The sequence below is a fragment of the Meles meles genome, chromosome 6, assembly GCF_922984935.1.
Source record: "Meles meles chromosome 6, mMelMel3.1 paternal haplotype, whole genome shotgun sequence".
Lineage (NCBI taxonomy): Eukaryota > Metazoa > Chordata > Mammalia > Carnivora > Mustelidae > Meles > Meles meles.
In genome coordinates, this window is record NC_060071.1 from 35,074,091 (window position 1) to 35,098,655 (window position 24,565).

The following is a 24,565-nucleotide window of genomic DNA, read 5'->3' on the forward strand; positions in this document are numbered from 1 at the left end:
TACTTAAAAAAAAAAAAAAAAGACGCTGGACAAGATGTGTCACTTGCACGGAGGGTGTGCAGGAAAAAGAAAGCAGTTGAGGCTAGCTTTGAAGTTTTGAGCCCAGGTGATTGAAATGCTGAGTGTACCATTCGGCTCTAAGGAGGAAGATGTTGAGTTCAGCCTTGGACTTGGGTGTAGGAGCCAGCAGGCCCTCCAGGTGGCAGGTGGGAATGCAGGTCTGGTGCTAGGAGAGGTGTCTACCAAGAGGGAGGGGGTAAACGATGGGACCCTGGGTGTGCCACTCACTGGGAGAAAGTGTGGAGACCCTGGCCTGGAGTCAGTATGGCAGGATCACAAGCCATGCCTGGGCCCAGGGCCCTGCCTTCAGGGAGCCACAGTGTTCTGGAATGTCCAAAGCCGGGGCTCGGTCCAGGCTGAGGTCCAGCAGTGAGGAGCAGGAGAAGCCTGGAAGATGTAGCACTTCAGATGAATCCTGAAGGATGGAAGAAAATGTAATGGGCCAGGGCGCCTGGGTGGCTCAGATGGTTAAGTGTCTGCCTTTGGCTCAGGCCCTGATCCCAGGGTCCTGGGATCGAATCCCGCATCGGGCTTCCTGCTCCACGGGGAGCCTGCTTCTCCCTCTCCCTCTACTGCTCCCCCTGCTTGTGTTCTCTCTCTCAAATAAATAACTAAAATCTTTAAAAAAAAATGTAAAGGGCCAAAAACTGACACTCTCTTTCAGCTGGCAGGATTCCTAGTGGATGTCACTTGGGTCAAAATGTATGCAAGCAGGTGTGCAAGAAAGTATGTGTGTGTGTACAGGGGAAAAACTAGCAGGAGTACATAGATGAGAGTGTGTATAAAACTGTATTATGTGTGTGTGTATGTGTGTGAGAGAGAGGGAGAGAGAGAGCATATGCTCTCAAAGGCAAGCATGGGTGTGTGTGAACAAGACAAGGCTGGAGTAGAACATCCCTCTTCTGACTTCCCCTACCCCCATTTTATTACCCTTCACTCCTCTTTAGCCTCTGGGGAAGGAGAGTGCCCTTGGTCTGGTCCTTAAGTCTCTGAGTTCAGGGTCAGGGTCTTCTCTTGCCTCAGCTCCCTTGAGGGATAACATATCTCGGAGATGCATCCGTGAAATATTCCACGTGTCCATGTAAAAGGGCTGCTTGCCTTTTTGCCATCTCCCGTTTCTTCTGCACGAGACCTGCTCCTGGCCTGTAGGCCACACCCACCTTCCAGCTACCGGCCGGCTTGGATGGCCAGGTAGGAAGCGAGGTCCAGGATTAAGGGAGGACAAGCCTGGGGTCCTGGGGCTGCAACTGGGATGAGGTGTCTTCCTTTTAGCTTAGAGAACACTGGGATCGGGCGGGTCATCTGGCTTTGGAGAGAACAAGGCCTCTAACTCAGGCATGCGCCAACTCCAACATTTCTGAGTCTGGCTGTCCCTCACTTCCCTGTCAGGTCCTGCCACTCGCCACCACGGATACATACCCTGGATTGTGGGAGCTAATCATGACTGATTCTAGGGGCAATGAAGAGCTGGGGGAAATATGGCACATACAGCTTGAGGTTTTGGAAATGTTACTGTTCCCTCCTCCACGGACCTTAGGTTTTCCGCTCCTTCTACAGGATGGCACAGCTGTGTCCAATTAACCAGGATGCTTTTAATATTTGAGAGGTGTGCTACTTCCCCCACACCTCAGAAGTCTGTGGCATCAGGAGCATGGGTCCCCTCCAAGACTCTTCACAACTTTTTCTTCTCTTTTTCTCTCTTTAAAATTTTATTATTGAAGCAGAGGTGACATATAATGTTACATCTTTCAGGTGTAGAACGTAGTGATTCAACACTTCTATGCATTATTCAGGGCTCACCACTATAAGTGTAGTCCCCATCTGGCCCCATCTCTCTCTCCTCTCTTGTCTACAAAAGAGGACTACAGTCTCTGTGATAGGTTACCTCCCTGTGTGACGCAGAGGTGCCAGTAAGGCTGGTCTCCCTCCCTGCATCCCAATGAAGTGCCTGAAATCCTAAGCAGTCAGGCTCTCAAGTCCCCCCAGACCTCTCGGGATCTCGTTCTGTCCCTCACTCGCTGTATGATCTTGGGTAGATACTTCTCTCTGAGTCGCAGTGTCATCATCTGCAGAAGACAGATGTCAGCGGCCACCTGAGTGTTGGGGTGAGGATTACATGAAGTAAAGCATGGGAAGCACGAACTAAGTGCTTGATACATGGGAAATGGGGTCTTTATGAATTCAGTCACCAAGGAACCCTAAAAAAAAGCCCAGGAAAAACAAAACAAAACAAAAAAAGCCCAGATCCGTAAGGAATCACTTGAGATGTTTCTTATCATTGGGTTTGGCGAGAATTGGGGTCTGGGAGCTTAAGATACAGCGGGGAGCCCGTGGCCAAGTCTGCCTGGCTGGAGCCGCAGAATGGGGTTGGCAGGCGTGGTGGGAGCTGTCTGTGGTGCTGATTCTCTCTCTCTCCCCACTCTCACCTGGCCCTGCTTTCAGAAATCTGCGCAAGCATCTTGTAAGAGTAGGGAGAGGTAGTCCCCAAGGCCAACAGCCCCTCCCAAAGCCCAGCTCCTCTAGGAGCACTTTTTGGTCTCACCCTTCTGGGCCACTGTGAGCCATACCTGGGCTGCTGCCTAGGATGGTTTCTTCCATCATTGCCCAACTTGTCTTCTGTCTAAGCCTTGTATTCTGACTAGACCACGAGCTCCCTGAGCTCAGGGTGTCTGTCTGCCAAGGTAGACTGGTTCTGTTGTCTGTTCACAGAATATTGTGGTCCTTGACTTCCAGCACTGGACGAGCTCCCTTCCACCCCCACCCCCAGTAGATGCTTTGACTCTTCCTCCCTCATCTCTTGCCAGTGAATTTGTTGACTTGAGCTCCTTACTGGCTCATTTAATAATATAGATAGGTATAGTCCAGAGGGTTTTACATATATCAATTCAAGTCATTTTTATAACTCTAAGTTAGGTACCGTTATTATTCTCAGTGAGCAGACAAAGAAACTGAGGCATGGAGACATTAAGTGACTTGCTAGTAAATGATGGAACCAGGAATTGAACCCAGGTTGGCCGGCTCTGAAAGCCTTTCTCCCCACCATATTCTGCTGCATTTTGGGTGACTCTGTGATGCCACAGGATAGTGGTTTCTGGGAAGGAATGCTCCAGCATTCCGACCCCAGCCCAGATCAGGCACCAGAAATATCTCTTAGCATCTGGAAACTCACGATTGAAATAATTAGTCAGAATGCAAGGAAATGGTTGTTTTTGCCTCATGTAATTTGGTTTTATGAAGACCACTAAATGCAAACATTCTCCTGTTAATTACTGTCTCAAATTTGGTCTGTAATTGAGAGAACTAGAGCTGGGGAAAGTGTAGAAACCCGCTGGAGTGGCAGGCCTGCCCGAGTCAGCATTCCCAGCCGCCTTGCTACCGCTCTGTTAATTTTAGAAACTCCTCTAGCCTGTGTGTATTATTAGCTTTATGTACAGAAGACCATGGGGCCCTCAGTAGCCTCTCAATGCCAGTTTTGTTTTGTTTTTCCCAAGAGATGAAATGAAAGGGAATGGTGGCCATGTGTATATAGGGGTGTTTGCAGACTCTGTGTGTGAATGGGGATACCTGTTTGTAGCTACTAATGAGTGTCTGCAGCTGTCTTTGAATGACGTGCATGAGGCTGTGTAGAGAGTGTACACAGCTCAGGAATATCCCACAGAAGCTGAAACCATCCTCCTGCGGCCCACGTGTCATTAGCAGGATATGCTGTCTTCCATGTTGTGGGTGTGATGGCTGGGGTGGGCTCCTGAGTCTTAGGTTTGGTTGTCCCAGATGGCATAGGGGGATTGAGGCTAGAGAAATGGTGGTGGATTAGAGGGCAGAGAAGCAGCTGAAGTTGACCTTAGCATCAGCTTTAGAAAGAGAAGCTTTAAGCCTGAGAGGCCCTGACTTGGGGTCCTGTCTTGAGGCCGTGAATGGTTTGGCTTTCAAAGGAGCTGTCCAAAGCTGCTCTTCCCTGAGCTGTGTGGTATGGGACGGCTCTCTCGCCCACCTCCAGTGAGGCAGAGCCTGCTCTCTCTTTGACTCGTAGCACCATTTTGAATCTGGCAAAGAAAGCAGTTTGCTGTGAAGTAATATATTTTTTTTCAAAACTGGAACTCTTGGGGCACCTGGGTGGCTCAGTGGCTTAAAACCTCTGCCTTCGGCTCAGGTCATGATCTCAGGGTCCTGGGATCGAGTCCCACATTGGGCTCTCTGCTCGGCGGGGAGCCTGCTTCCCCCTCTGTCTCTGTCTGCCTCTCTGCCTGCTTGTGATCTTTTTCTCTCTGTCAAATAAGTAAATAAAATTTAAAAAAAAAAAAACTTAAAAAATAAAACAAACAAACAAAACCCTGGAACTTTTCTGGCAGGAACACTTTAGTTTTGGAGTGGGACCCCCCCCCCCCAAAGGCTCAAGGGAGGCTTGTCTTTTTGTCTCCTCTCTCCTGGCTTTCTTGCAGTCGAGAATTAAAGATGGTTGAAAGGTTATTTCTCTTGGGAGAGGACATGCTCATTTCTGCCTGACTTAATACCTTTATCTGTCGTTGTGTAACTGTCTAAACTAATAGCAGAGGGAATAGCTATGCAGAACAGGTTTCAGATCTTGGGGCCAGCCCCAGGGTGGATGGTACTCAGGCAGGGTCCCTGGGATTGATCGGTCATACCTTCCTAGACACAGGGTCTGTGCCTGTCTGTGCTGTCTGCACACTCCAGAGGGGCCCTTGCTAGGCCAGGTGGTTTTGCCCTGAGGGGCCCTTCCCACCTCCCTCAGGAAGCCCTTGCAGTTGCTTTGACACCTTAGGAGAAATGGTACTGTAAGCCCCCACTGATCTCACTCCATTGCATTGAGTGGCAACACATAGGTTCCTGAAATCCCCTCATTAACACTTCCTGCCCTTGAAGATTTCACCGTCCTTCCTCAACCCTCTGTTAGAATACAAACCTCTGGGGGATAGAGATGGCCAGGTATTTTCTGACTATAGGGGATAGACTAAAGGGAGACCCCAGAGAGCCAGGGTGGGTAAGGGCCAGATCAGAATTATGGGATGCAGTGTTTAGACTCCACCCCTTATTGCACAGTGAGGAAACTGAGGGCCAGAGAAGGCAGGGCACCTGCTTGACATCACACAGCCTGTCAGTGACCGAGCTGGGACTGGATCCCAGGCCTCCTGTCACCCAGGTACCCGCCATGTGTCTGGACCTCACCTGCTCTCTGGTCACGGTGTAGCTTGTCTGCCTGCCAGCCTGTCTCAGGCCATAGCAGACCCTCAGGGAGGATGGAGCAGCTTGGCTGGAGCCTGGGGTATTATGGTCGAACTGGTCCTACTAAAACTAAAACAGCTTCACACTTCTCTCTGGATCTCATTGTTTGGTTTGCATTTCAGCCTGACTCCCACTGGGGAGCGGGGATGGGAGAGGGAGGCTTGTCATGGAGGAGCAGACAGGGACAGGCAGAAGGTATCTTTAGGGAAAAGAGAGCTTTTCTGTGCCACTCTCCATATCTTACCCATGGTACCCTTGTGCCTATCTCAAGCAGTGACTCAGAACCTCCCAAGACTTCCCTCTTCCACACTTGTGCTCCCTTGGAGTTTTCTCCTATAGTCTGTAACTTATTCTCTCTGTCCTCCTGGCGACTGACCCCTGTGTCTCTGGGCAGATTTTATTGGGACCTGACCATGCTGCTGCTGATGGTCGGAAACCTCATCATCATTCCTGTGGGCATCACCTTCTTCAAGGATGAGAACACCACGCCCTGGATCGTCTTCAATGTGGTGTCGGACACATTCTTCCTCATCGACTTGGTCCTCAACTTCCGCACAGGGATCGTGGTGGAGGACAACACTGAGATCATCCTGGACCCACAGCGGATTAAGATGAAGTACCTCAAAAGCTGGTTTGTGGTAGATTTCATCTCCTCTATCCCTGTGGACTACATTTTCCTCATCGTAGAGACACGCATTGACTCTGAGGTCTATAAGACAGCCAGGGCCTTGCGTATCGTCCGCTTCACCAAGATCCTCAGCCTCCTGCGTCTCTTGCGTCTCTCCCGCCTCATTCGATACATTCACCAGTGGGAAGAGGTGAGTGGCCAGACCTAAACCTCTTGGGGGGAAGGGGTATTTTTCCCACAGGGTGGGTGAGGGGCCAGCAGGCGGTGTCAGCTAGATTTGGGCTGGCAGATGGTAGCAGGCACATCTTCTCCAAGAGGACAAATGATAGTAATTTCTTAACTTCTTATCCTGGGCTAGATATTATGAAAATTACTTTGCAGGTGGTATCCCTCATAAGTCTCTAACAACTGTAGCAGTACTCATTTTTAATGTAAGGAAACCAAGAGGCAGAAAGGGATTTATATGAGGTCACAGAATCAGTAATTGGTGAACCTGGACTTGAGAGCTTGCACAGTTAATCACTGGGCTATACTGTAGGGAACGCAAACTCAGGAGCCTTGAGGGGCCAGGCAGGGAATGTGATGGGTGAAAAGGGCCAGTGGGAGGCAGTAGGGAGTGTGGCAGACTGGGGAAAACTGAAGAATACATCTTCTGTCTGCCTCTATTCCACCATAGCCACTTGTTGCCAAGTATGAGTCGGCCCAAGGTTGCGAGATCTACAGATTGATCATGAGAAGCAGAAATCTGGGTTTTTGTGCCAATTTAGTTGGCAGCTGTCTTAGGTGTCCTGGGGGTTCTTCTGGAGCAGACCCTGAGGTGAGGATTTGCATGAAAGTGGCTTTTTTCCCCAGCGAAGCTGAGGCAGGAGTATTTCCAGGAATTATCTGCTGAGGGACTGGGGAAGAGAGACAGGGAATGGAAGGAAGGAAGCCAAGCAAAGTGCCACAGGGAGCTCTGAGGACAATGTACCTCACACCTCGGGCAAGGAGTTGGAGTATTTCTATCCCCTTGCATGGCAGCCCATGGTTCAGGGCACTCCCTGCCTGCCCTCAGTGCTAGCAGGCAAAGCAGCTTCCAGCAGCCTGGGGCGGGTCTCTGATAAAGAGCCACAGGGGCTAGCGGCAGGGAGTGAGAAGCATCCAAGGAGCCTGGAGTTGTGTGCACACGAACTGTAAAGAGATCGTAGGGGCTGTGGGCAGAGCACCGGCTCCACAAATGAAATAAAACTGTGAAAGAACTGGGTGGGCCAACACCATTCTGAACAAACCTAGCTGAGCCACGGGCTGAATGCAATCATCTGTGGGAGGAAGAGGGGAGGACTGTGGGCTGCAGTTCGGAAAAAGGCAGGTGACCGTCTGACCGTGCGAGCGCGTCTGTCTGAGTCTGCCACCACCCAACTATGCCTTGGGGCCGCAGCGGCAGGCAGGCTGACCTGCAGGAGCCCACATGGGGGTAGTTGTGCTCTGGGAGGCCGCCTTCCAGAGTGGGCCGGAGTGTGGGGAAGCTTCATACAGAGGTGCATTTCTTGCCACGGCTCACTGCCAGTCTTCTGGTCCCCAGGATCTCTCTACTTGGTTGGTTGGACAGAACTTCCCGTGCTCAGGGCATGAAGCCCCCACCCCACCCCAGCGGCAGCCTGGGCCCTCCCAGTAGCACACACGGCCGATGGTTGGGGTGCTGGCAGATTGAGGTCAGGGGTATCACGAAGGCCTGTGCTGCAGAAGTGCCCACACCAGCCCGGCAGCATCACTCCGTGGCAGAAATTCTCTTTGCCTAGGAGAACTGGCGGTATTCCTCCTGATGGAAGAGGGGCCGTGACTTGCCCAAGGTCACGCAGGCAGCCAGGCCTCTGGCGGGGCTGGAGCAGAGCCCAGTTAGCTCTCTGGACTCGCAGCAATAAGGGGCCCCTGCCTGGGGCAGTGGAAGGTCCGGGGGTTGAGCTAGGATTATACATGTGAGACCCAAATTAAAATCCTGGCCCCACACTGCCTGGTTCCATGACCTTGGCACCACTTCGCTTCTCTGAGCCTTAGTCTTTTATCCGCAGAGTGGGTTTCATCCTCACTCCATTGTTGTGAGACAATGTTTATAAGACGCTTAGCAGGAAGCCTGGTGGATGCTTCCGGAAATGTCCCTCCCCACCCATTTGTTTGCGTAACCCTCTATGTCTCTGTGGGTGGGTGGGGGGGTGTTACTTTTCTCAAATAGTATTTTTTTTCCTTAAAGATTTATTTATTTCTTTATTTGGGGGAGAGAGAGAGAGAGCACGAGCGGGAGGGGCAGAGGGAGAGGGAAGGAGACTCTCCAGCAGCAGACCCCACCCTGAGTGCAGAGCCTGATGCTGGGATCAATCTAACGACCCTGAGGTCACAACCTGAGCCCAAACGGAGAGTCGGATGCTTAAGCAGCTACACCACCCAGGAGCCCCTCGAATATTTTTTACCCTTTATTTTGCTGGTTCCTCACACCTAGCTGGCAAGGTAAAGCAGGCGGGACTGATTCTTCCTGTTTGTCCTGAGGAACAGGGTCAGAAGCTCCAGGTGGCCCAGGGGTAGGATGTTGGAACTGGGCCTCCTGACTCTGATGAGTTCCTGCATTCTTAGGTGGCCTGAAAGCAGGACGACTTTGATTCTGTTGTCTGTTCCTCTGTTAGGGACGCCTCCCAGCTGAGGTTGGGAAGACAGGCAGCCGAGCAGGTGGAAAGGTGGGGTGGGGTGTTCTGTGTGATGGGTTGGGTTTGAGCTACCTACAGGACATCCAGGCACAGAGAACTGTTGGCCTGGGGATCTGAGCTCAGACCTGAGGGAGGAGAGGGTTAGGGTGAGGGTTGGGGGCAGGAAGGATGGAGGCAGATTTCCTGGAACTCCCTGACAGGCTTATCTTTTGGTTTCTGTCCCAAGTAGAAATACCACAGTCTCTAGAGACCTCCGGGCGGACTTCTGGACCATGATGGCTCCCTCAGTCCCTAAGACCCCTCCAGCCTTCTGTTTGTCTTGAACTTGCAGCTAGACTATCATTAAAAGCAGAAAAGGAGCCACTCTTTCCCTTCTCTGACACTGGTTCAAGTCTCCAGGCCCTGGCCCCCTGGGAACCATCCTTGCTGCTTCATGACACCTGGGCCCTGGAGGCCATACTATTTGGGGAAGAGCTGACAGAATTGCCCCTGGCTGGGTAGAGTGAGTCCTGGAAGGGAAACTAAGTGCTTCTCTCACTTCCCTGCACCAGACATCTGGGAGCCCGGTCCAGGGCTTCAGTCCCAACTGCCTCTCTGGCCTGGCCACCCTCTGGGCTATCCAGAACTGCCCAGGCAGGCTCTTGCCCCGACCGTTCCCTGGGGTTGACAGAGATCCCAGGAGGCCTCGGTCTGGGCTCTGAACTGGACATGGGTACTGAGTCTCCTGGGCAGGGGGGGCAGATCCCAGGAGGCCAAATAGATGACTCCCCACCCCCTCTCTACACACCCTTCTCCGGCCTACCAGCTGGGGAGGAAGTCGCTTTAAGCTGGCTTCTGTGGGCACACCGCCCAGCCAAGGGCTTCTGCTGCACCTCTGGGATGGGATTGGGTTCCCCTGGCGGGCCCCAGGAACCCCGTCTCCACATCCTCTACAGCCTGCCCTGGCCCTGGACCTTCTCACCTCAGCTTGGCCTGGAGGCAGTGGCAGGGACCCCCAGAGGTCCCAGGTCTACATGAGACCTGGGAGTAGAGAAAACCCTGATCTCTCTCCTCCTATAACTCCCTATGTGAGTCTCTTTCTTTTGGGGGGCCTCAGTTTCCCCAAATGTCAGGTGTGCCCTGATGTTCTAGGGGGTTGGGCATTGGTCCCCACTCCAGCCTCCCCTGGCAAGGATGACATGAGCTGACCCTGAGGACACTGCTGTGGCCCTGGGTGGGGGCTAGAATGTCAGCCCCCCTGTGAAGAGGAAACAGCTTGACCGAGGCCCCTGGCTTCAGCTGCCTCGCCCAGCCCAGTCCAGCCCAGCCCAGCGCCCTGTCAGAGAGTCCTCAAGTGTTATTAGCAGGTGTGGGGAGTCAGGGGAGGTGGAGGGTCTCGGCAGGCAAAGGCCACCCTCTCCGAGGATGCCAGCCTCTGCCTCTAACCCGGGAGATCTAGGTCAATGTTCTCCTCCCCAGCCAAGCCTCTTCCCTCCCTCTGAGGTGTGAGCTTGTTACAGGCACGGAGGCTATTGTTAGAAACCATGGTCCATCCATCCCCCCCAACCCCGGATGTTCCCCTGCAGGCCCAGCACCCCAGTGACCCATCCCAGCATCTTCTTTCCCTCAGCGGACAGGAGCCGTGGGAGGAAGGCTGGAGGCAGGAGGCTGGGCCGCCGCTGAGCCTCCTGATGAGTCTCCTTCCCCAACAGACCTTGATTTTTCTTTGTCTCTCTCAGAATCCAGGAGTGGTCCTAGGGGTAAGGGTTGGTGCTCTCTACAGACCCCAGGAAGGGACCCAGTATGGCCCTCCATTTGGCTACCTCCAGGCAGTCTCCAGGACACACACGCACCAGCCATCCTCTCAGGCCTGGGATTGCTGACCCCAGTGTGGTCACTAGGTCCCGAGATGCAGGGAGAAGTTGTTCCTTTTCCCTAAGGAGAAAACGAGTCGCCCTGGGAGGGAATTCAACCCAGCCCCAAGATGAGGCCTTGGCAGAAACTCCAATTTCTGATCTTGCCCCAGGACTGAGAAACCAACCCTTTGTTTGAAGGCTGGGGAAGAGAGGGAAGGAAAGGAACAAACATGCATTGAGTACCTACTGTATACTAGCTGTGGACATCATCTCTCCTGATCCCCAAGACAGCCCTGGGAGCTGGCAGTTACTGACCCATTACACAGATAAGGACCCATTACTCAGAGCAGAGAAGGCACTTGGCCATGTGGAAGACATGTCGCTATGTCTCTGCATTGTGGTGGGGACACTACGGTGCCTCCCCCAAGGGCCCATGGGGCACAGAGAGTGAGCCGTCCAGGCTGTCCACCCAGCGAGCCTTGCAGGGCCTGGAAATGAAGGTACTCAACCCCCACAGTCAGAACCAACATCATAAAAGGGGGTTTTAATGCAGTATAAAGAGCAAGATAAATATTTGTGCAACGCAGCTGACTTGCGGGTGGCCTGCGGCCCCAGCCCACAGTGGGGACACAAAAGGGTTTAGCCGCCTCTCCCGGCAACGGCCAGCCTCACTCTCAGCAGCCACACCTGGGTGCCATTGTGTTGGGCCTGGGGCGCATGTGCTCACCGCCCGGGGTACCCTCCTCACCTAAATGGGTGTCTCTGCCCCTGCCACCAACTCTTGGCAGGAAGTTCAGGTTGTGCCATGTTGGGCCTTTGAGAGCCAGCCACAGTACTCCTCCCGAGCACCAAAAACTCCCACCCTCCCACCCCTCTCCACCTCCACCAGGCCCCCTTCCAGCACCCGCCTGCTTCGTTAGCCCAGCGCCCAGCTCCCCCCACCACCACCCCGAAGCTCTGCAGGACACGTGAGTCTGTGCCCACCTCCAGGAAAAGGCACCTTTTCCTTCCCGCACAGGCAGAGGCGGAGTTCCCGTTGGCTGCACCTGCCCAGAGTAGGGGCTTTTCCAAATGCCACCCCGTACACTCGTGGCGGCCCTGACCCCCTCTTCCCCATCCCGGTCACCGTCGCCTTGCCCTTTACCTCTGTCATGAAGCACTTCTCAGTTCCTGAGAGCACACCCACCACGTGCTCTGCCCCAGTCATTGCTGAGGTCATGATAAAGGCAAAACTAGGCAAGGACCCGATCCTGGAGGAAGATGAGCTACGAAGGAACCAGAAACATAGGTCATACCCAAAGAAAAGCGGGTATTGCATAAAATACCAATCTGGATAGCTCTGTCTTGAAGGCCCAGAGGGATTCATGCCTGGGGCGGATTCCGTGAGCTGCCCCGCGGCGGGGGTGGGGGGTGGGGGAACACTTCCTCAAAGGGGTCCCAGGCTTCCTGCAGCTCGGGTCCTGTAAGATACACTGCATATACTACAGATGCCGCAGAGTACTCTCTCCCGCAGACCCCGCAAGTACAGCCCCGCTTGGCCCGTTGGAACAGAATACCACGTACCTGAAGGCTTCGACGAACATTGATTTCTCACAGTTCTGGAGGCTGGAAGGACAAATCGGGGTGCCAGCATGGTCACCTTCTGCCTGAGGCCCTCGTCCTCTTTTGTGGACGGCCACCTGCTTGCTGTGGCCTCACACAGCCGAGAGCTTCTCCTTCTCGTGTCTCTTCTTCTAAGGGCACGGACCCCTTTCATGGGGCTCCACCCCCATGACCTCATCACCTCCTGAAGACCCCAACTCCTAATTCCATCACAGTGGAGGTTTGGGCTTCAACATATGAATTTAGGGGGACACAAACATCCAGTCTAGGAAACCAAGGAGTTTTGTAATAAAGACCCTACCCTTGCTGTGTTCGGAGCCCAGAGGACTTTCTTAGCCAGTTTAATTCTCCAGCAACCTCGAGAAATGGGGGGCAGATACCTAGCTTGTCTTAGCTGATGGGAGGCTGAGCTGTGTTGGGACGTGAGGGCAGGTGCTGGCAATCTCTGAGACTGGATGGTTCCACGTCACTTGCCTTCCCCATCCTCTTGAGTCTGGGGAGCTCGTGGCATCCTGGTCATCTTGGACTCTGAAAGGCTAGCGATTTGCCCAAGGTCATAGAGCTGTTGCGGTCACCTAAGCAGTGAAGAGCCCAAAGTGAGATCTCCCCTCAGAGCCGCAGCTGGGGTGCTTGTGCTTGGTTGCTGCTGGGGGTGGTGGGGAGAGGCTGAGGAGCTCCCCAGGCTCGGGGTCCAGGCCCCGCGGCAAGACCAGCAGTGGACTGATGGCCAGAGTCACCGCTGCACACTCAGGCATGCCCTGGCTCCTAGACACGGACCCCAGACCCGTCCTGCCCTGGCCGGTGTCTCATGCCCCATGCCCCTGACGTCGACATTGACGCAGCAGCTCGGTGGGGAGCGGCGTGCTGACAGCCTGGGGCTTACTGAGGCCAGATGCTGGGGAGTTCCGGCCGGGCCTGGGTCTCCTTGCCGTGTGAATTCAGCCACATTGCTCAGCCACATTGGGTTTGAGTTGTTCCATCTGCAAAATAACTCCTGGAAACCATCATTCCCACACTGGGCCAGTCTGATAATCTGCTGGCAGCCCTGGGCTCAGACCTTCCTCTTCCACTGCCACCATGATGGTGGCCAGTCCCTTTCCTTCTCCAAGCCTTGGTATAAAATGGATTAATAATATTTTCAGCAAAGCGTTGTGAGGTTAAATGAGATGATGGCTGTGGGCCCACGTGCCCCACTCAGATGTGGTGTTATTGTCCCTCTGACACCAGGGCCACGGGGTGATGGACTACCACCCACCCTGAACCTTTCCAGGGTCCACTTCATCCTGGAAAGGCTCCATCGTCTTTTGGCTGGAACATCCAGAGTTGTGCTAAGGCGGGTGTAGGTGGGCACGACCCTGGACGCGACCGACAAGCAGTATTCATGTTTGACTTTTCCAAACCTCTCCCCAAACTATGCCCACATTTTAGAAGGGGAAACTGAAGTCACTACTATCAGAATGACCTGCCCCCAGCCACCAAGCTCTACCCCATCCTGCCCCCAGAGTCTCCTAGGCTGGAGCAAGACCAGAGTCCAGAGACCTCTCTCTGACTTCCTTCCAGTTCTCTATCCCCTCACTGCCCCGTCAGTAAGGGGATCCCCGTTGATACCAGACCAAGCAGCAGCTCTGGGGGGGCGGGGCAGGGAGGTTGGGATGTGCCCACCCTGGCCCTGCCCCACCAGGCTTCATTCAGCCTCTCCTAGGAGCCACAGGAGTGGAGGTGCACGCTGGCGCTGGGCTGCGGTTGCAGGCTCTGTGCTTTATTAAGCAATACAGGAGAGCATGACTACTAATACATATGAACGAATCATAAAGATTAATTATTAACAACAACCATCAATGAATAATGGTTCGCAATTTGTGGAATACTTCTATAGTACCGAGCGCTTTATATGTATAATTTAATACCCCTGACAGTCCACTCGGGTAAGAATTTTCATTGCCATTTTCCAGATGAGGAAACATAATCAGAGAGGTTCAGAGACTTGCTCAAGGTTGCACAGCTGGGAATTGGGTAGAAGTGGTTCTGGGATCAAGGTCTGTGTGATCGGGGAGCCCGTGTGTCCATGCTGCTTCCCCTTCAGTTCTGTGGCTGCCCTGAGCAGAACCCCTCTCCCCACCCCCGCCACTGCCCTGACACTGGTAGGTCCTCCGCCTAAAGCAGCAGGTCTGGGGAAACACAATGGCCCTGGTGTGATGACAGACTGTGGTCCTCTGAGGAGCCTCGTGCTGGCCGGCTCTTCTCCCTGTTGTCTTCACAGCCTAGAGACAGCTTCTCCGCCCACTCTGGGGCTCCAGGGGCCCTCCCTTCAGATAACTGGGCCTGCAGGGCTGGATTTCCCGGGGGAGGCTCCCGCATCTGCCTGAATCCCAGGAGCCGTCCCCCTGGGTCCCCCAGCCTGCTTATTCCAGGCCACCTTTCTGCCACCTGCCACCCTTGACCCCACACGCACCGGCACCCGCACCAGGCCGGCTGCTCCGCCAAGTCGGCATATGGCGGTGCCCAGCAGCAGCCGCAGGGGCTGGCAGAGCGGGGCCGCCCCCTCCCGGCCGGCCACCCATCTTAACGTTTCTTTCCGTCTGCCTCCAGATCTTCCACATGACCTACGACCTGGCGAGCGCCGTGGTGCGCATAGTGAACCTCATTGGCATGATGCTTCTGCTCTGCCACTGGGACGGCTGCCTGCAGTTCCTGGTGCCCATGCTGCAGGACTTCCCCGACGACTGCTGGGTGTCCATCAACAACATGGTGGTGAGTGCCCGGCAAGAGTGGGCCGGGTGCTGCCTGGGTGGGCAGAGTCGTTCCACAGCCTGGGACTCCCAAGCCCCAGCACGTGGGGTCCTGGGCTGCCCCCTTGGTGCCCATGGGCACATGACTCCGGCTGATATAGGTCCGTCCCTGGGCCCTCAGCTGCGCCCTCCTCGCTCCCCGGCCTTCTGGCCTCCCGCGCCGTCAGGAGCCCTGGTGTTTGGCCCTGACTTCACCCAAGGAGACGGAGACCTGGCCATTCTCAGACCGTATCAAGTGTGGCCAAGCTGGGCTGGGGGCTCCTGCCCTCCTCCCTCGGTTCCCCAGAGGCAGACCAACACTAAAAGCTGAGCCTGAGGAAAGAGAAACCTCTGAGGAGCACTGTGGACAGCGCCTAGGCCGGGCTAGCCCCCTTCTGCAGAGCTGGGCTGTCCTCTACCTGCTCCTTTCTCTGCCCCCAGCCCCCACCTCTCAGACACACACTGCTCTGCACAGGTGAGGGCCCGAGCCTGGAAGGCTTACCACCCCCCTACCACCAGCCCTGTGAGGGGGAGAGGGAGATGGAATGGGGGCTGGGAGGCCAGCAGACCCCACTGCCCCATCGCCCCCCAAAGATAGAGTGGGCACTGGACCAGGTGAGGACCCCCTAGACCCGTGAACATTTCTCTGGGTCTGGTGAACCCTGCCTCCCTCCTTCTCCCGCCCAGTCTATGTGGTTGGGTCTGCACGGTTGGGTTTGGGTCTAGTGGCAAATCCCCAGAGCCCCAGGGGAGGAGAAACCCGCTTTGAAAGAGGTGAAAGAGACCCTGAGGCATCTTTCAGCATCAAATAGGCGTTTACAAAACAGCCTTTTGATGAGCTAAGTGTAAATGAATCGGCCATATGGATTGAATTTCCTGGTCCCCAGAGGCTCAGCGGTAAGGCCAGTAAGGCCGGAAGCCCTGACTGGAGGCAGCTGGGGGCCACCCCAGGTCCCCAGGCCGGATCCGAGGCCAGCACCCTGGGATCAGCCCCGCTGACCTCCCAACCTGGTCTTCACCGAGAGCCACCAGACCCGCTCAGCTTTGTCTGGGACCATCTGAGTGACCTTGAACGTGGCTGGCAGCTCCTGCGCCTTTCTCCAGGTGCCGGGAACAGCCTGCTGACCGTGGAAGGCTCTGGGGCTCTGGGGCTCTGGGCACCGGTTCTGCGGGCCCTGCGCGTCGTTGCTTAACGTGTCCCCTGTATGAACAGGGAGACAGTGGGGAGGTGGCAGATGCTGGGGTTCATCTGGCAGCTTCCTCTTCAGGGACAGTTTCCTCTGTGTGAGGGTGACAGGCCCACACACGCACTGAATTCAGGAGATGGCCCTTCGGCGCCCAGCGTTCCCACACAGAGACTTCCTTGAGACACTGACTGGCTTTGGAGACAAAAATAGCCAGGAGCCTCACTCACTCCCTTCCTCCCTCCTCCTGCCCCCAAGCAGTGTCTGTTCCAGACAGCCCAGTTCCTGGTGGGGGTGGACTAGGGGCCCTCCGCCCCGGACCCATTCCGGCAGGGCTCGCCCAGGAGGCGAGTTAGCTCTGCAGCGCTTCGACTTTGCTCACCCAAAATGAGGACAGTGTTTTTGGCTCGGTCTGCCGGAGCCTGTCCCCCCAGGGGAAGCGTATCTGGTTTTATAATTGAGGTCAGTGGGGAAATGGGCTTCACTTGGCAGTAGTTTGCAGGGGTGCGGGGGGTAGAGCCATTTCAGCAAGCGGAGGACAGCAGGGTGGCTCAGCCTGGAGACTTTGGCTGCTTAGGGGGGCTCTAGGCAGCCCTCTGGGGACTGAGAAGTCAGAGGGGGCGAGGCTGGCTCCCCTCCTTTTGCTGGGGACTGATCCCTGACCCCTCCAGAGCAAGAGAAAGGCCCAAGTCAGGGATTCACTGTCACCGCGGGTCACCAGCGTGGGCCTCCTGCCCCTCACCCGAGGCCTTCAGCCGGCAGCAAGGTTGGAAGGCCTCCCTGGGCTCAGCCACCGGGGCAGAGTTAGGCTGAGGGGTGGGAGGTGGCAGGGGCCCTTCTAGCTGCTAGTGAGCGCCGCGGCCGTTCACAGCAGCCGCTCCACCCTGTCCGCAGAACAACTCCTGGGGGAAGCAGTATTCGTACGCACTCTTCAAGGCCATGAGCCACATGCTGTGCATCGGGTACGGACGGCAGGCGCCCATGGGCATGTCGGACGTCTGGCTCACCATGCTGAGCATGATTGTGGGTGCTACCTGCTATGCCATGTTCATCGGCCACGCCACGGCCCTCATCCAGTCCCTGGACTCCTCCCGGCGCCAGTACCAGGAAAAGGTAGGGAGGAAAGCTGGGGTCCTTCGTGGGCTGGCTCGGGAGAACCTGACCCGCGGTCCCCAGGGAGCACGGGCTGGCGGCCAGGGTGGGTCCCCCCCCAGACCCCTGACGTATTCTGCCTTCCACATCCTCTGGCCTCGGCTACTCGCCTCTTTCTCGTGGACAAGTTCCTGAAACAAACAAAACCGCACGTTGCTCGTGATTGCTGAATCCGTGGCTCAGCCCATGGGATTGAAGTTCGCCAGCGCCCTCTGCATTACTAAAGCCAGTGGTTCCCTTTGGGTCCCCCCCACCCGCCGGGCATCTCAGTGGTATTTGACTGTTATCACTCCCCTCTTGGCTTGGCACTTGGTTTCTGTCACTGCACACTCTCGGCTTTCCATTCCCCACCTCTCCCCCCCTCCCCGGCTGGTCTTTCTAGCTCTCCCTGTGCAGTGGGGCCCAAGTGATATACCCAGTTGTCCATGGAGTGTGGTCATGTTGCTTCCCACCTCTGTGCCCCATTTGCTTATCTGCAAGATGGAGACAGCAAGGAGAAGGGGTCATATCATGGGGTTTATGAGGAGGGAGGGCTGTGTGCCAACCGCTAAGACTGTGTGAGCATGGAGTAGGCTATTCAATATTTATTGGCTAAATGGGCTCCATCTGGCACCTTCCACTCCGTACTCTGCATGGCAGATAGATTAGGCACCTAAAGAATGTAAAGTTGATCCTATCATCCTGCTTAAAACTCGTCAGGGTCTTCTTGTTACTTGTAGATGCAGAGGAGCTCCGCAGTGGGGTTCCTCAGCCTGACATTTAAGGGGCATAATCTGGCCCCTGCCCTTCTCATGCCCAGATCATGCCATGGGCCCTACAGCCCTCTATTCCAGCCTCACCAGGCCTGCTCCTTGCATGTGCCCTCCTGCCACAGGGCCTTGGTACGGACACTAGTCTGGAACGCTCCTCGCTCCTTTTCACCCGACCACTTCTCCACCTCTCAGCCTGCACTTCACCTTGGTGAGCTTTCTGTGACCCCGTCTGTCCCACCCATCATGTGAACCCCTGGTGCCCTCTAATTCCCCTTCACCACTTGGGACTCCTGCCATATCTGATTCCTCTGTGCAGTCTGTTGTTCAGTGTCCATGTCTTGCCTGTCCAGGTGGTGGCTCCGTGAGGGCAGGACCCAGGTCTGTCCCTCCCCATTGAATTGCCGTGGTTGTGTGCGGCACTTCCAGGGCTTACTGTGTATTGATTAACTGGCTGCCTGCCTGCCCTACGTGCTGTCCCTTGCTGGGGTGACCGAGACATGGAGGCCCAGGTCCCATGCTGCCAGAAGGAACGTTCAGGAGTTTGCAGAGCCAGCCCAGGGTGGGAGGGGCAGTTTGGGGAGGCAGAGAAAGAAGGTAGAAGAGAATTCTAGGCTAGTCACCATGATGAGCATGATGGGTGGGAAAGAAATCAGCCTGATTAGAACAAAGGGTTCTGGGTTAGGAGTGAGGGGGCTGGAAAGGGGAAGGAGAGGACGAGTCAGGTTATAAAGCCAGGGTTTAGTCCAGGGCCAGGGGAGGGATCATTGTGGGCCTGCCTCAGGGCCCAGCCTGTGACCAGGTGTGACACCAGGATCAGGGCTCGGGGTGGGACCAGGATGGAGGCTCAGTCGGGACTCCAGTCAGGGATAGTTTAGAAAAAGCACCAAGGTTCATTCGAGGGCAGAGTCAAGCTGCTTGTGACTTTCCATTTGAGAGTTGTCTTTATTTGGTTCTTTAGCTAATGGCTCTCCAATATGATTCACCCATAAATCTCTCTGAAATGTATTACCTCCCTTTGGTCCCCACTTCTCGCTCTCACCTAGATCACTTTAGCCAGCTTCCAACTCCCGCCCCATCTCCAGACCCTGCCTTCCCACCACTATGGATGTTCCAGGCATGGGGAATTCTCTAAAATACAGCTTTAGCTGTTCTGCCCCTGTTCCCATAGCCAGCAGGGAAGTCCCTGTCTCCTGGGGCTGGGCACAACCTCGAGCAGACAGAGCCAGCTTGGCTGGAAGAATGCATGGAAACTTCATCTCCCAGGCCTCGGTTGCTGCTGGCATCTGTCTGCAGCCATACTGTGTCCCCGCCTCTTGGGAGCACCAATGTGTGAAAACAGGCTCCCCTCTTCTGCTTGTTCCTGGGGTATAGGAATTTCCTTTCCATCTCAGTGTGGGAAAACTCTGCTCCTGCATACTCTGTTTCTACCTAACATGCCCCTGTGGACCCCCACTCTGCACCCGCAGTGCCAGGATGCTGGAGCAGACCCCACAACTTCACCTGGGGTAGATGGCAGCATTTCGTATTTGCTTGAGCCCTGGGCATTTCAGGTCTCAAATCTCTTATCCCCAACCTCTGCTTAAGGACCTTGTTCTACCCTGGCCATCCCCGTGGGCTAGAGTCCCTCTTCCACAAAATGACTTGGAGCCAGCCAGGGGCCGTGTTTGGATACACAGCGTATGACGGGTCAGGCATCCTGACTTCAGCCTCTGGGTCCCGCTAACCCACTGTGGCCCAACCCTGCTGCCCAGCCAGTGTGATCACTGGTAGCAAAGAGTTCCTCCAGGACCCGTGAGCCTTCTCTGGTCCACAGTGTGACATAGGAAAGAGCCAGGGGCAGAGGAAACTTGATGGACTCTGGTTGGTTGGCCTGGAAAGGGGCTTTGGATAACCCCTGTTGTCTCCAGCCACCTCCAGAGCCCTGGGCGCACTGATGGAGCCCCTCCCTTGCCCCAGATAGCTGGGAGTCAGGACCATAGTTTGTGGCACACCCCCACCGAGGATCTCAGCATCGAGGAGCCAGGCTGGGCCAAGGAGGCCCACAGGGTCCGTGCCAGCTCTGGTCAGCAGCAGGGCTGAGGCCCTCAGGAGGTGACGCCCTCTCCCTCTCTCCCTCTCTCCCTCTCCCCGGACTCAGTACAAGCAGGTGGAGCAGTACATGTCCTTCCACAAGCTCCCACCCGACACGCGGCAGCGCATCCACGACTACTATGAGCACCGCTACCAGGGCAAGATGTTCGATGAGGAGAGCATCCTGGGCGAGCTGAGCGAGCCGCTGAGGGAGGTACGTGGTGGGGGGGCGGGGGGCGGGGGGTTGGCGGCCAGGAGGGGAGCTTCCCTCCTGCAGGGTGGCTCCCTCATCTTCTCCACCCTCTCTGGGGATTAGGAGATCATCAACTTCAACTGCCGGAAGCTGGTGGCCTCTATGCCCCTGTTCGCCAACGCGGACCCCAACTTCGTGACCTCCATGCTCACCAAGCTGCGCTTCGAGGTCTTCCAGCCCGGGGACTACATCATCCGCGAGGGCACCATCGGCAAGAAGATGTACTTCATCCAGCACGGCGTGGTCAGTGTGCTCACCAAGGGCAACAAGGAGACCAAGCTGGCGGATGGCTCCTACTTTGGAGGTGAGGTGGCCTGCGGAGCCCTAGAGGGACAGGAGAATGGGCTGGAGAGATACTGAGGGCAATGTTTGGGGCTCTTCTGGCCCCTGCCTGGAGGTGAGGGCCTGTGGCCCTGTGTGTGGGGGGGGGGGGGAGCTGGGGCCCGGGAAGAGCCTGGCACCCACTTGGGGGCATCTAGTGTGGTCACCCTTGGGGATGGGGCCTTTTGACCGTCAGGCGTCCCTACCAGACGGTGGGAACCCAGGTCAGGGGCGAGCAGGAGGCCCCTTGGAGCACCCCCTCCCCACTCCCGCTGTCCTGGCAGAGATCTGCTTGCTGACTCGGGGTCGGCGCACGGCCAGCGTGAGGGCCGACACCTACTGCCGCCTCTACTCGCTGAGCGTGGACAACTTCAATGAGGTGCTGGAGGAGTACCCCATGATGCGGCGGGCCTTCGAGACGGTGGCGCTGGACCGCCTGGACCGCATCGGTGAGGGGACCGGGCCGGGCGGCGGCCGGGAGGGGAACCCCCTCGCCCACCCCCTGGCCTCCCGCTCTGGCCTGAGCCCCTGCTCTTGTTCCGTGGCCCAGGCAAGAAGAACTCCATCCTCCTCCACAAAGTCCAGCACGACCTCAACTCAGGCGTCTTCAACTACCAGGAGAACGAGATCATCCAGCAGATCGTGCAGCATGACCGCGAGATGGCTCACTGCGCTCACCGCGTCCAGGCGGCCGCCTCGGCCACCCCGACCCCCACGCCGGTCATCTGGACGCCGCTGATCCAGGCGCCGCTGCAGGCCGCCGCGGCCACCACCTCGGTGGCCATCGCGCTCACCCACCACCCCCGCCTGCCCGCAGCCATCTTCCGCCCCCCTCCCGGCCCGGGGCTCGGCGGCCTCGGCGCGGGGCAGACGCCCCGGCACCTGAAGCGGCTGCAGTCCCTGATCCCGTCGGCGCTGGGCTCCGCCTCGCCCGCCAGCAGCCCGTCGCAGGTGGACACGCCGTCTTCCTCCTCCTTCCACATCCAGCAGCTGGCCGGCTTCTCCGCGCCCGCGGGCCTGAGCCCGCTCCTGCCCTCGTCCGGCTCCTCCCCGCCCCCCGGGCTCGGCGGCTCCTCCCCGGCTCCCACGCCCTCGGCCTCCGCAGGCGCCACCGCGGCCACCGGCTTCGGCCACTTCCACAAGGCGCTGGGCGGCTCCCTGTCCTCGTCCGACTCTCCGCTGCTCACGCCGCTGCAGTCCGGCGCCCGCTCGCCGCAGGCCAACCAGCCGCCGCCCCCGCTGCCGGGGGCCCGGGGGGGCCTGGGACTCCTGGAGCACTTCCTGCCGCCTCCGCCCTCCTCCCGGTCCCCGTCGGCCAGCCCCGGGCAGCTGGGCCAGCCACCTGGGGAGCTGTCCCCCGGCCTGGCCGCCGGCCTGCCAAGTACGCCAGAGACGCCCCCGCGGCAACCCGAGCGGCCGTCCTTCGTGGCGGGGGCCTCCGGGGGGGCTTCTCCCGTAGCCTTTCCCCCCCGCGGAGGTCTCAGCCCCCCAGGCCACAGCCCCGGCCCCCCAAGAACTTTCCCAAGTGCCCCCCCTCGGGCCTCCGGCTCCCACGGTTCCTTGCTCCTGCCGCCCGCCTCCAGCCCCCCAGCTCCCCAGGTACCCCAGCGCCGCGGCACGCCACCCCTCACCCCGGGCCGCCTCACCCAGGACCTCAAGCTCATCTCAGCCTCCCAGCCGGCCCTGCCCCAGGACGGGGCGCAGACTCTCCGCAGAGCCTCTCCGCACTCCTCGGGGGAGTCCGTGGCGGCCTTCCCGCTCGTCCCCAGGGCCGGCGGCGCTAGCGGGGGCAGCGGGGGCCTCGTTCCCCCGGGGAGGCCCTATGGTGCCGTCCCCGGCCAGCATGTCACTCTGCCTCGGAAGACATCCTCAGGTTCTTTGCCACCCCCTCTTTCTTTGTTTGGGGCAAGAGCCACCTCTTCTGGGGGCCCCCCTCTGACTGCTGCCCCCCAGAGGGAACCTGGGGCCAGGTCTGAGCCGGTGCGCTCCAAACTGCCGTCCAATCTATGAGAGGGGAGCCCCTCCTTCCTTCTTCTTTCTTTTTTTCTCCCTTCCTTCTTCCTTCAGGTTTAACTGTGATTAGGAGATATACCAATAACAATAATAATTACCATTAAAAAAAAAAAAAAAAACACCCACACCAGAAAAACAAAAGACAGCAGAAAATAACCAGGTATTCTTAGAGCTATAGATTTTTGGTCACTTGCTTTTATAGACTATTTTAATACTCAGCACTAGAGGGAGGGAGGGAGGGAGGGAGGGAAGCAGGCAGGGCCCAAAGGCAAAAGCCAGAAGAAGGCAGGTGGGGGTTTCTGGGGCTTGATGGTGGCAGGGGTGACCCACCTTTGGGGTTTCTTAGAGCAGATCTGTTAATTGTATCCATTTTAGGGCAACAGTCACCACCAGCCCCGTAGCTGTGAACTTGGAGCCCCCTTCTGTGGGGGTCATCTTTTTCCCCCACAGGAAGGGGTTGCCCCTGGATATGTTCCTGGGGAGCCTCAGTAACCTGAGTCTTTGAGACGAAATGGGGCCAGGGCCCTGAGAGTCTTGCATTTTTTTTCTACTGCAAACTTAGCAAGATATGTATATGAACATGAACATGTATATGTATATGTATGTGAGGTGTGTATATGTATAGCTATGTAGCGCTCTGCAGAGCCGTGTAGATAGCCACGCACATGTGTGCACATTGTAACCCCATGTTGTCAGGACACCCAGGTCACCTTACATCCAGCAACCTGCCCTGGCCCTCAGGCTGGGCACCACAGGGTCTGGGGAAGTGTTCTTTCCAGTCCTCAGGGAAGAGGACCCCAAGACCTCTCAGCAGGCTCCCTTCCTCACCATCTCTGGTCTCAAGTCCAGTCCTAGCCCGACGTCTCACCACCTGGAAGCAGAAGACCCCCTCCTTCCCTGTGGGGCTCAAGCACATCCTGTCACCTCCGTGGCCCTCCGTTTTCCCATCTGTATGGTGGGAGGTGAGGGGAACTTCTATTTATTGAGTCTGCTCTGTGCCAAGCACTGGTTTAGCACTTTACACACATTAACTCCTTCAGTTTCACAAAGACCATGAGGTGGGTACTTTGATTCTCCCCGTTTCACAGGTGAGGAAACTTGAGTTTGAGGCCATTTTTCCAGAATCGCGTAACGAGGAGTGGCAGAGCCAGGAGTGATCGGAGACTTAAATCCATGACTGCCTGAGGCCAAATCCTATGTCCCTTCCAGAAGCAACTGTTGAGAGGGACTGAGTGAGTCCCCAGGCATGGTGGTGTGGGAAGAGACCAGATTTTGGAAGCAATCAGACCTGGGTTCAAATCCCAGTCCTGCCGTTTCTTAGCTGTATGACCTTGGGCTAGCTAGCAGACCTGAGTCTGTTCCCTCGCTTGTAAAATGGGAATGATTATGGTACCACTTCAAAAGAATCTATGAGGACCAGATGAGAAAAGTAGCAGATGTGAAATGCCCAGCCTCGCGCCTGGCACACACCATAGTAGGTGCTCAATAAATCACATCTTTTCTGTTCCCTCCTCATGTGCCCAGCCCACCGCTCCAACAAGCTATGGTGAGAGCCCAGAGAACCCTGGCTGAGGGCTCCAGGACCTTATGATCTCAGGACACAGGAGGTGGCTGGACCTCCTGTGGCCAACCGCGGGCTTGAGCCAGGCCTTGAGAGGTGGGAAGAGTTAGGAGGAAGGAAGAGGAAGGAAAGGTAAGAGAAGGGGGAAGCGAGAAAGGGGAGCGGGGTGGGATGGAGGACACAGTGAGGATTGGGACCAATGTGGATGCGCAGGTGCAGAGAGGGTCTTGGGTGGAGATCCAGAGGTGTTGGAGGGCAGCCGGAGGGGACTGGCCTTGATTCTGAAGGCACCTGAGAGCCAGAAGCAGGTTCAGAACGGGGGCCGATGTGAAAGCAGCTCAGATGCCTCCTGAGGGACACTCCTCTTCTCCAACCAGACCCTGCCAGAGCCAAGGTTAGTGGTCTGCCTCCACCTGCCTATCAGGCTGGAGCGGGTTTGGCTGCCAAGAC

General features: G+C 56.6%; 1 protein-coding gene across 1 annotated transcript in view; it reads left to right on the plus strand.

Annotated features, from left to right (window-relative positions):
* Positions 1-22,767, plus strand: part of HCN4 (hyperpolarization activated cyclic nucleotide gated potassium channel 4) — a 41,747-nt gene extending 18,980 nt beyond the window's left edge. The window contains exons 2-8 of the mRNA XM_046009092.1: positions 5,696-6,119; positions 14,631-14,792; positions 16,888-17,106; positions 20,035-20,181; positions 20,284-20,524; positions 20,826-20,990; positions 21,092-22,767. Of these exons, the coding sequence (XP_045865048.1) occupies positions 5,696-6,119; positions 14,631-14,792; positions 16,888-17,106; positions 20,035-20,181; positions 20,284-20,524; positions 20,826-20,990; positions 21,092-22,551 (2,818 nt within the window). The 3' untranslated portion in view covers positions 22,552-22,767. The remainder of the gene's footprint in view (positions 1-5,695; positions 6,120-14,630; positions 14,793-16,887; positions 17,107-20,034; positions 20,182-20,283; positions 20,525-20,825; positions 20,991-21,091) is intronic.
* Positions 22,768-24,565: the final 1,798 nt, after the last annotated feature.